This window comes from Rana temporaria, chromosome 2, assembly GCF_905171775.1.
Source record: "Rana temporaria chromosome 2, aRanTem1.1, whole genome shotgun sequence".
Lineage (NCBI taxonomy): Eukaryota > Metazoa > Chordata > Amphibia > Anura > Ranidae > Rana > Rana temporaria.
In genome coordinates, this window is record NC_053490.1 from 117,790,338 (window position 1) to 117,802,748 (window position 12,411).

Genomic DNA, 12,411 nt, shown 5'->3' on the forward strand with positions numbered 1-12,411 from the left:
CGTTTAAATTCAAACTGTAGCACTGACGTAAGTCATTTTTTCTTATTAAACTTTAAGAAAAACGTAGAAAGTTAATTTTACTTTAATTATAAAACTTATCTAGTATATTGACTGTCAGTCACTTCATAGTAGGCAAGTAGGCATCACTTTAGCCAGTCACGCAGACATACCAGATTGTTTACATTTTCTGGAAGCAGACATGATCGCATTTTATTGACAATATACCCTGAAGAACTGAACAGTCTTTCGCAGGGAACAGATGTTGCCGATGCACAAAGAATTGTCTGCACAAAACTGCTTAGGACAGGAAAACGATGGTTATTTTTACCCCCTTTCCCTGATGGAGCCTGATGCATCCTCCTACTCCACAGATGCAAAGGTACCTCAATCCAATGGGTGCAGTTTACTCGCATCCAGCAGGGTAAGTCTCACTGTCCAGGCAGTCCGGTGACATCAAGAATTTTGATCGATCAAAAGAATTAAAGATAAATCAAGGAATTTATCTTTAATTTCCCCAGCCCTAATTTTTTTATATCTCCCCTTTACGTATTTGAACAATATAATTAAGCTTTATATTGGGAACTTTTTGGATTGCTGAAAGCCTGATTTGTTAACAATTGTTCAATCCAGACATACAGCAACCCTCCAGTACAGCCAAATGTGGCTGCCCATAGGCACTTCCTCATGTCGTTGGTGTTCATTCCCTCAGCCCTGCCTTTTCTCTGGCTTGTCCAGGACATTTTCACACTGGTTTGCTTCACTACTGCCAGTAAAACGCATATGCGTTAATTGAACACTTTTGCTGTGGTTTTTAAAGGACTTGAGGCTCAAAAATTGCACCAAAAAATGCTTAGTGGAGGCATTTTTGAGTTGCCTTTTTGAGGCAGTTTCCATTCATTTCAATTGAGAGGAGCGCGTTTGGTGTGCTTTTTTTTTAGCTCCCCAAACATGCTCCAAAGATGCTGCAAGATAGATCTTAAAGAGGAAGCATTTTTCTTGAGCTTTTCTAACAAAAGCGCATGAAAAACTCCTCCGTGTGAAAGGGCCCCAAATTTTTGATACGTTCAAAACATACTTGGTCATTGTGTCAGAAATTAGGAGCTGTCCTGTGCTCTCCACCTGTGTTATCTCAGAGTCTATTTAGACCTCCTTATCTTGGAGTACAGAATATTTATTCTCTACATTGTGGGCAGTAGGACAGAGGACAGGTCTGAGAACACTGAGAACTGATGCCACAAAAATGCTGTGTGTTTTCAACAAGACTCTAGGAGCTGAATGGCAGATCAATGGGTACTTTTCTGTACTGGTAGGTTCTTTAATTGGATGAAACATGGGGAAATGTTCATGTTTCATGTCCATGTTTTTTTTTGCCCAGACCTACAATTTAAAGTGGATGTAAACCCAATTCATGAAATTTGAGCTGGGCACATAAGTCCCTTGGCTCTCTCCTGAACCATTCCTCTGTTATCAGCCTGATAACTCCTGACAAATTCTCTGACGCTTCACACAAAAGCAGCCTGAAATTTCTGTCAGGGGAGGTTGCTAAAATAGATTAACAGGGAGCTGGCCCTATTACAAAACACCTCTGAGAGTCTCTGCCTATGATGAGAGGGGGTGTGTGGCTTTCCTCCAATCAGCAATTTAGCTATCTTGGCTGTATGCCCAGACATAACACTCTGTGTTAACCAGGAAGAGAAAATCTCCTAACACGATCTCAACTTTCTAAACAGTATATAAATGCGAAGACAGCAGATATACATGTAAAACCTATGTAGGGAGATTTGGTTCATCTCTGTGTATCATCTGAGGCTGTTCACTTCACTGGTTATATGTGAGGGTTTACATCCACTTTAAGATTAGAAATACTAATGCTGCCTCTAGAGTGCTTTTCCAGATTAGAAACAGCCCTCCATCCACAATTCCTAATTTTATGCAATTTGTCAATGAACCATACTGTAAATGTTTAATCCCATGCTTTTTCCTATTTGTAGATTAAAAATGAAGGATCCCAGAATTGCCTTGATGTTGGGGAAAATAACCATGGAGGAAAACCACTCATCATGTACCCCTGTCATGGAATGGGAGGAAATCAGGTACAATGTAACTACAATCTAACAATCAAAAAAATGTGTGAATATACTCAAACATATATTCAAATAATCCAAATCATGTAGTGCTTATATATTGTATAAGTGCAACAAAGGAAATTCATCCATTTATACATTAAGCTATACACATGTGCATTCATAAATGATATTATTCAACAAAGTACCAGGTGAGGTATACAAATTGAATGGCAATTATTCTGTGCAAAGCATAAAAAAACTCAAATGTTCATTCAAGAAGCCAAATCTTCAAATGTGGCATAAAATTGATAAATGATAGAGGAATCACAATTCCAAATACTGGTGGTGACACAGGTGCTCTACACGTGCTTACAGTCCAAAAGCTGCACTCCACCTCTTTGTAGCATACCTGATGTTCCTTTTGTGAGGAAGAGTTGCTGTGTGGTGTGGTGGTGGTGTGTCCATAGAGGGCGCAGGAGCGCTGCCCCCTCTCTCTCTCCTGCACTGCCACTGAAATACAATACATAGATTCATGCAGTGCATGAATCTATGTATTACACCACTATTCAGATGGCTGGCCCCCTAGTGAGCGCCGGCTGTCTGAATAACGGCAGCTGGTTGGCTTTGGAAGTGCCTATCAGAGCAGCTCTGATAGGCTTTCCGATTACAGCCCTCAGGCTGTAATCCGCTGCCAAATTGTTATCCAGGGGACGCACCGGGGGTTGCGTTCCCTGGATAACACTGACAGGCGTCTCAGCCAATCAGGTTCACCGGTTCTGGTTACCGGTAACCTGATTGCCTGAAGCATCATCGATGGCAGGAGAAGACACGGTGGGAGCAGGATGGCTGACCCCAGAAAGGTAAGTGCCGGGCAGGGGGGGGGGGGGGCCGGGGGCATTTAACAGGGCACAGTGGCAGCATTTAACAGGGCACAGTGGCTATAATTGATGGGCACAGTGGCTATAATTGATGGGCACAGTGGCTATAATTGATGGGCACAGTGGCTATAATTAATTATTGATGGGCACAGTGGTGACAACAATTGATGGCACAGTGGTAACAATTGATGGCACAGTGGCTGCGTTTGATGGCATGGCACAGTGGCTGCGTTTGGCATGGCACAGTGGTGACAGTTGATGGACATAGTGGTGACAATTGATGGGCACAGTGGTGACAATGGGCACAGTGGCGATAAATGATGGCACAGTGGCTGCGTTTGATGGCACAGTGGCTGCCAAATTGTTATCCAGGGGACGCACCGGGGGTTGCGTTCCCTGGATAACACTGACAGGCGTCTCAGCCAATCAGGTTCACCGGTTCTGGTTACCGGTAACCTGATTGCCTGAAGCATCATCGATGGCAGGAGAAGACACGGTGGGAGCAGGATGGCTGACCCCAGAAAGGTAAGTGCCGGGCAGGGGGGGGGGGGCAGGGGGCATTTAACAGGGCACAGTGGCAGCATTTAACAGGGCACAGTGGCTATAATTGATGGGCACAGTGGCTATAATTGATGGGCACAGTGGCTATAATTGATGGGCACAGTGGCTATAATTGATGGGCACAGTGGCTATAATTGATGGGCACAGTGGCTATAATTAATTATTGATGGGCACAGTGGTGACAACAATTGATGGCACAGTGGTAACAATTGATGGCACAGTGGCTGCGTTTGATGGCATGGCACAGTGGTGACAGTTGATGGACACAGTGGTGACAATTGATGGGCACAGTGGTGACAATGGGCACAGTGGCGATAAATGATGGCACAGTGGCTGCGTTTGATGGCACAGTGGCTGCGTTTGATGGCACAGTGGCTGCGTTTGATGGCACAGTGGCTGCGTTTGATGGCACAGTGGCTGCGTTTGATGGCACAGTGGTGACAATTGATGGCACAGTGGCTGCATTTGATGGCACAGTGGCTACAATTGATTATTGATGAGCACAGTGGTGACAATTGAGCGCACAGTGGTGACAACAATTGATGGCACAGTGGTAACAACTGATGGCAAAGTGGCTGCGTTTGATGGCATGGCACAGTGGTGACAATTGATGGGCACAGTGGTGACAATGGGCACAGTGGGCACAGTGGTGACAATTAATTGGCACAGTGGTGACAATGGACACAGTGGTGACAATGGACACAGTGGTGACAATTAATTGGCAGTGGTGACAATGGACACAGTGGTGACAATTGATGGGCACAGCGGCGATAAATGATGGCACAGTGGCTTTGTTTGATGGCATGGCACAGTGGCGACATTTGATGGGCACAGTGGCTGCGCTTGATGGGCACAGTGGCTGCACTTGATGGGCACAGTGGCTGCGCTTGATGGGCACAGTGGCTGCGCTTGATGGGCACAGTGGCTGCGCTTGATGGGCACAGTGAGGCTGCAATTGTTTTATTTTTTTCGTTTGTTTGCGGAGGAATACTACATTACTCATATGAGGAGAGAGCTGATTTACTGATATATTGAGCTTATCATGCCAACCATGAGAATGGAAGGCATGGGAATTTGGTGAGTTCTTTTTCTATTGAAATAGGGATTACCTGTACACAGGAGGGCCCGGATTCACAAAGCACTTGCGCCGACGTATCTCGAGATACGCCGCGTAAGTGCAAGTAAGTGCAAATATGCGTCATCTTATCTGTGCGCCGTGCCCACAAAACTAAGATACGCCTGAAAATAGGCTTCATCCGACCGACGTAAGGAGGAAAAAATAATCTGATTACAGGCTTCTCGCAGACACCCACTGCTGCTAAGGAGTGCCCACCAGTGCCTCCTTATTAGTGCAGCCTATCAGCGAAGCGTCATCAGCGCACATCAATGAAGAGGAAAAATTACCTGTTTTGCCAATTTTTTCTCTTCTTTTTTTCATTTTTTTTCTTCTTTTTTTTTTATGAAATAAAAAAAAACAGCAGGGGTTAAATACCACCAAAAGAAAGCTCTATTTGTGTGGAATTTTTATTATTTTTTTTTACATTACATTTCGCTATTGCACTGAGATTATTTGTTTAATATACATGATTTAAATTATTTGAATTTATGTTTGTTTGAGTATATTCACAGCACAACACGATTTTTTGATTGTTATGTTTACGTATTGGGATATGCAATACAGTGAATGCAGCTGTTTATTAATCATTCATCGCTGATTTTAGATCGCGACACTTAGCGCATATTATTTTCTCTGTATAGTAACTACAATCTACTCCTAAAGCGGAGTTCCACCCAATTATGGAACCTCCGCTTATCCGGATCCTCCCCCCCTCCGGTGTCACATTTTGGCACCTTTCAGGGGGAGGGGGGAGCAGATGTCCGGCCCCTCCTCTGCCCCCCCCCCCCCACTGTCTTCTGGGAGACGCACAGGTCCCAAAAGACAGCAGGGACCATTTAGAAAACGCGAGCCGCCCATGCATTGCAGGTAACAGGCTGTAGCGGTTGGATTTACTAAGACAGGGGCAGCCAGAATCTGGAGCAGCTATGCAGGGCAACCAGTCAGCTTCTAAATTTTAAATTTTCAAAGCTTAACTGACGAAGCGGAGGCTGACTGGTTACTATGTACAGCTGGTCCAGATTTTCTCTGCTCCAGCTTTAGTAACTCCCCCTCATAATCTCTTTGACTAATCCAGCAACAAAAACACTACCTACATGTCACTTGCACCTGTTGTTTTTTCCTTTTTCTGAGCTTTGAGAACTGTCCTTACAGGTGAAAGTCAGTTTAAAGATTGCATTGTTTACATTCAGCCTGTCTCAATGTACAGTGCAGTCTAAAAGATTTCTGTAGACCAGGACTAAGAACGACACAAAGTCCGTCCACCTTGGAATTGCACTTTATTGGTAAAACAAGAGTATAGGTTTTCATCCTCTATACAGTAGCTTCTCTTAATGTCATTAGTGCCAGGAGCCATAACTGAGTATGTTAGAGCATGTATGTGGGCTTTACTTAAAACTTTACTTGTAGGCTACAATGATACCGTTCAGTCATTTTAGCTCCTACTTTCCATCTGCCCAGGCATAGCTTTACAAGTATTCAGTCCATAATGATTTGAGGTGTTGATTTGAAGGTTACATCCTCATCTGGTCTGGACCTTCTCCCCTTTCCCATGTAGTCCCATTTGTTCCCAGTGCCCAGCCCTCCCCCTGATTTATATGCAGGACAGGGAGGAAGGCAGAACCCAAAAAGCCTGGGAAACTGGCAGACCTAAAGTTAACCCTTTCCTCTCTGGGCAACCCATATTCCCTAGCTCACAGTAACCCACCTTTTGTAGGTACCTGCCTACATGTATAAGTATGATTTCAGAATGGCCTTCTTTTTTAAGTTTTTTTTCATTGTTGCCAGGTTGAGCCTGTCCCTCTGTATCACTCACTGCTCCATCTTCTAGCACGGCCATCTTCTGCGCTACTCATTCCAGGTTCCCAACAATAATTTTTAGTCCTTGGGTGGCCACATATGATGCAACTCCTGTGCATACATGCATGGGTCACTTCATCCATGATACCCAACATCATTTTGGCATCTTATAGTGAGTGTAAAGGTTGCACTGTGCATGGACCGCAGGCAGTGTACCCTAGAGGAAAAATTGCTTCAAGGATTTTCTGCTGTCTCATAGCTTTTTTTTTTTCCACTTTAGGTATAATTACCTTTAAGACACAACCTAAATACAGTTATTTTAATTGAGGGACCTAAATGCAATCTCAGTTCCATACTTCTATTACAGTATCTAATTTCTGTTCTTTATACTAGCGTGCTTTCTACTAACTGTAGTGCTTATTTGTTTTAGTACTTTGAATATACTACGCAGAAAGAACTGCGACATAATATTGGGAAGCAGCTGTGCTTGCGCTCCAAATACAGTCCAGGACCAGTGGAGCTTGGAGAGTGTCAGTACAAAGGAAAAGGGACCACTGTTCCAGGAAACGAGGAGTGGGAATTGACGAAGGTAACAATTTTTTCCTAATCAAGATTGCAGTAGATGTAGCTTACTATAGAAGGGACTCTGCAAGGATCTCAGAAAACCTAGCACACGAGAGAGTAAATGATGCAAAAACAAGGCAAGCTATGGATGTGACTGCATATTGTATGCGACGCTGGCTATATATGTACTGATCACTGCCCTTCATTGTATGTTTGTACATGCCGCCTCTAAATTTCAAAAATTGCTTCAGTCTCAGCCAAAAGCCCTCGTCCATGAGGTGCTTTGCAGAAAAAAGCCAAAAGGTGTTGTGGCACAGTATAGTTTCACACAGTGGGGTCCCATACCCATAGTGTTACTCCAGCATCCCCCAGAAGCAATTCCCAGGGGGTGACTCTGTAAACCATACATATGTGAAAAAACGCAACAGCTGCCCCTCTAAGACCCCTTTCACACTGGGTCACTTTGCAGGTGCTGTAACGCTAAAAAAAAGTGTCTGCAGAGCGACCTGAAACAGCCGCTGCTGTCTCTCCAGTGTGAAAGCCCCAAGGGCTTTCACACTGGAGCGGTGCGCTAGCAGGACAGTAAAAAAAAGTCCTGCTAACAGCATCTTTGGAGCGGTGAAGGAGCAGTGTGTATACTGCTCCTCCACCGCTCCTGCCCATTGAAATTAATGGGCACTGTGGCTATACCGCCAGCAAAGCGCCGCTGCAGAGGCGCTTTGCTGTGGTTTTAACCCTTTCTCAGCTGCTAGCGGGGGGGTGGGGTAAAAGCGCCCCGCTAGGGGCCAAATAGCACTGTGAAATTGACGGTAAAGCACCGCTAAAAATAGCGCAGCTTTACCACCGATGCTGCTCCTGCCCCAGTATGAAAGGGGCCTTTAAGTGTGAAACACACTAAATAAACAAATCTTTCCAAATAAAGTAGGCGAAAATCCTCAAATAAAACTTGTAACCTGTGTTTCAGAAACGTGTGTCTTTCCAGTTATGTGAATTCTCTGATTAATATCCCAAAGAAAAACATTAGGGGCGCTGGGCTATGAATTTCATTGGCGGTGGTGTGTTTTTTTGAAGCACGTGATTAGAGCCAGGGACTTTAATAGGCTTCAAAAAAGGGTGGTCTCCGGGCACAGAGCACTGCGCCCTGATCCCACCCGGTTGTGTGACAATAGCGAATTTAATATTATTTTCACACTGATCCTCCTCCTCATGAGACCCATCACCTGATTGGCCAAAAAGGAGATGTGATCCAATAGGGGAGGAGGAAGGAGAGGCTGGGGAACCGAGACCTGCCTGGAGAGAAGCCGCTGCTCGCGAGATGGAGTAAGTGCTGCCCCGGGGGGGTTTCGCCCATAACCCGGCCAGCCGAATGGGTGGGGGCTTCAGTGCTGTCCGTGACCCGGGTGTGTGTGTGTGGGGGGGGGGGGGTGATGGTGGGATTATTGTTTTGATGTACACATGGTTCGAACGTCGGCTGGTATCTACTATACCGGCTGATTTTGGCCAATTTTTGGCCCATGTGTACATGGCTTTAGTCTATAATCTTACTCAAACTTTACCCATTAATTTAAGTTGCCTAATTATCTAAAAAATGCATTTCTTTTCCAGGATCGTTTACTAAAAAACACTGGCTCTCAACTGTGTCTATGCTCCCGGGGAGAACATCCATCCACTAACCACTGTAATCCTGGAGATGTACACCAGCGCTGGGGTTTTAGCTAATTCACATCATGCTCAGTGACTGCTACATGAGGGCTTAATCTCTGCAGTGCCTTCTTATCCCCTGGATACAAATGAGGAAAGTGCTCATATCTTACCACTGGGCAAGAAGCCTTTAAAACATGTTGTCCTTTTTTAAAAATGTTTACAATTTAGATCAGTGCCTTGAAAGAAGTGAAAATAACCAAATGAACACCTTTTCCTTTAAAATGAGCTTTCATAAAGCTGGGCGTCGGTGTTCCCTTTAACTTCATTTATGGATTATAAAGAGAGGTTTGGACAAGCCAAGATTTGCACTAGTCGTTCTCCAACACTACACAAGTGTACACCATCCATCTGTTGGTTTTATGCTTCTCGACCTTGAGCAGAGATTTCATCTGAGAAATGCTGCACTTGTTTATCTATAGCAATAATTACGGTAGTCAAATCGATCTGCAGTGAATCTATCGCTGTCATTGACGGGTTTCGGTATATGCTAAAGAATCTTGCTGGGATTTGTATCCACACAACAGTTTTGACCTCAAATTGTCTAAATATGACAAGATTACTGTAAGGCTGCACAAAATCCAGACTGGACTGGTTCTCCTCTGCTCGGCCAATTAACAATCTGTGCAAAAAAGTGGAATTTTACATGATTCTTCTAGCAAGAAAAGAGCACCGCCTTACCGCTATGAAGCTTTTTTGAACCGTGAATCTTGTGAGATCTACTGTGATTTAATCCATTTTGATATGCACATCTATGTATTTTTATAGCCTTTGCACAGCACCAAGGCCATTATCTAAAAAGGCAAAGAGCAATAACCCATAACAAGCGCTCATATTTCTTCATTCCTAATCAGACGGCAATAATGTTCTATGTGATGGATTAAACTGTTTGCTCGTCATTGTTGCTTTATGCACTGCTTATGTCTTCAACCGTAGCAGATTGGCAGGTCAAATGCATTATGGATGTTCATTTTTCAAACCAATGTCAGTGAGAACTGTGATAATTTACTAGTTTATATTTAGGAACGGATTTCCTTTTTTTAGTTGCCTTCTTTGGGACATGGTTTCTCGAGTGACCTCTTGTCTGAAAATCTACAAAGCTGATTTAACTTTTTTTTAAATTGGCCTTGCCCAAATGCGTGTATGTAATCATTTTCAGAAGTGTCTGCTTTTATGAAATTTTTATTTACCTCACTCTTACCTGCATTAAAACCCCTTAACACTATTTACAGTTTAGCATATGATAATGCTAGATTCAATCTCTAGGGTACATGCAGGGCTGCTGATAGGGAGGTAGAGCCCACCCTCCTGTACCTGACCCGGGCCTCATCCGTTCAGCAGGGGGCCCAAGGGCAAAAAGGGTACATTTTAAATACCTTTGGAGCGAAAGCACAGTAAACCCATGGACCGTGGCTCCCAGCAATAAAAGTTCCCTGGGCACCATAAGTTCAGCAGCAGGAGCGGGGACAGAGAGGGAATTGTTCATTCATTTTTGGGAGAAGGCAGAGTAATCCTCCACGCCGCAGCTTCCAATAAATTAAAATTCCGGCTCCTTCTATATCAATCCGCCAGGGTAGAGCAGGACCTTTAATTTAATTGTGAGGAGCTGTAGCATTCAGTATTGCTTTGTCTGATCCCAAAAGTGGGCAACTAGTCCTCTCTCTATTCTCGGCCCCTACTGCTAAATTGGTTGGGCCTGGAGAGCATTCGTTTTTTTTTTTTTTTTGCTGAGAGCCATGGCTGCTGGGATTACTGTGCAAGCACAATAAGGTATGGCAGGGGCTGTTAGGTGGGAAGGAGGGGGAGCCCTGTCGGGTAGGCTGTATGGAACCCCCATGATTTCTAGTGGTCACCCTGGGTATATGACATACCTAACCGGCTCTGAATGGGACAGAGTACTGACGTCATGAAAAATGGTGATAAACAACGGTTTCATAAACCCTGTAAAGGGTAGGTAAGTGTAATTGCTGCAAGGGACAGAAATACAGATTTTTTTTTGGAGGGATATTTTGAGAATAATAAGTAAAGTAGTTTGGGCTGAGGATGAATCCACTAGTGCAAGAAATGTTCTCATTGGCATGATTTATATTAGTAGAAAACGGGAAAGGATACTTACATATATTTAGTGTGGGACTTCATGTATGCTTTAAAGAACATAAAATGCCAGAAAATGTAACAAAAAGGTACATTTTTATTTAACCACTAGACGCTCCCCAGCCACCGCAGTTATACTGCAGCAGATTGGCTTGCCTGGGCAAATTGCCGTAGGTATATATCGGCCGCTGTCAGACCACTGAGCTGATGCTGGTGCCCAGGCGGCCGCAATGTTCGCCGGGCACTTGCGAATGCTCCTGGGAGACACAGAACGGAGGTCTGTCAGTGTAAACAGACAGATCTCCATTCTGTCAGGGGTGAGGAGAGCGATCTGTTCATACTACGTATGAACAACAATTGCTCTCCTTCAGGCAGTCCCATCCCCCCCACAGTTAGAATCACTCCTTAGGACAGTGGCTATTTTTAGCCCTGATCGCTGTATAAATGTCAATGGTCGCAAAAAGTGTCCGATCTGTCCACCGCAATGTCGCAGTCCCAATAAAAATCGCAGATCGCCGCCATTACTAGCAAAATTTTCTTTTAGAATAAACATGCCATAAATCTACCCTCTATTTTTTAGACACTATAACTTTTGCGCAAACCAATCCATATACGCTTATTGTGTTTTTTTTTGTTTTTCTTTTTTACCAATAGTATGTAGAAGAATACATATCGGCCTAAACTGAGAAAGACATTTTTTTTTTTATATTTTTGGGGAGGATATTTATTATAGTAAAAATATTAAATTTTTTTCAAAATTGTTGCTCTTTTTTTGTTTATAGCGCAAACAATAAAACCACAGAGGTGATCAAATACCACCAAAAGAAAGCTCTCCATTTGTGGGGGAAAAGGGACATCAATTTTGTTTGGGTACATCCTCGCCCGACTGTGCAATTGTCAGTTAAAGAGACGCAGTGCCGTATCACAAAAAATGGTCTGGTCATTAAGGGGGCAAATCCTTCCGGGCTGAAGTGGTTAATACATAGATAAAAATAAATCGCGTAAAAAAACAAACTAAAGCCCCATACACACGATCGTAATTTCCAATGGAAAAAGTCAGACGGCCTTTTCTATCAGAAGTTCCAACCGTGTGTATGCCCCATCGGACTGTTTTGCAAAGAATTCCATCGGACTTTACATAGAGAACATGTTCTCTTTTACTCCAATGGAATTTCAATGTGAGTTTGGCCGGGCAAAAGCCTGATCGTATGTACGGGGCATAAAAGGGTGTATAGTATTATACAATCTTTGCCGTCACATTTTTGCATATATTTATCATTGGTATGCTTGATCTGGTGATGAGTTTCATGGACTTCCGCTTCTTCAAAGACCATGCAAGCAAGTTCTAAATGTGACTTCAATGTATTTGTTCGTGAAAAGTCAGTAAAACGCGTCACCAGATCAAGCATGCCAATAATAATTAATGTAAATATGTGACTGCAATGTTTGTATGATACTATACACCCGTTTAGGGTGTTTTTTATGCGATTTATTTTTATTTATGATTAAATAAAACTTTACCTTTTTATTACATTTTCTGGCATTTTATGTTCTTTGAGGCATCTATAAGGTCCTGCGCGACATATATGTAGTACCATTTCCCCTTTTCCGTTAGGATATTTTGAGTATGCTT

General features: G+C 43.5%; 1 protein-coding gene across 5 annotated transcripts in view; it reads left to right on the forward strand.

Moving 5' to 3' along the window:
- Nucleotides 1-10,700, forward strand: part of GALNT6 (polypeptide N-acetylgalactosaminyltransferase 6) — a 113,518-nt gene extending 102,818 nt beyond the window's left edge. For all 5 annotated transcript variants that reach the window (XM_040340825.1, XM_040340827.1, XM_040340826.1 and 2 more), the window contains exons 9-11: nucleotides 1,992-2,093; nucleotides 6,850-7,008; nucleotides 8,589-10,700. In XM_040340825.1, the coding sequence (XP_040196759.1) occupies nucleotides 1,992-2,093; nucleotides 6,850-7,008; nucleotides 8,589-8,702 (375 nt within the window). In that variant the 3' untranslated portion in view covers nucleotides 8,703-10,700. The remainder of the gene's footprint in view (nucleotides 1-1,991; nucleotides 2,094-6,849; nucleotides 7,009-8,588) is intronic.
- Nucleotides 10,701-12,411: the final 1,711 nt, after the last annotated feature.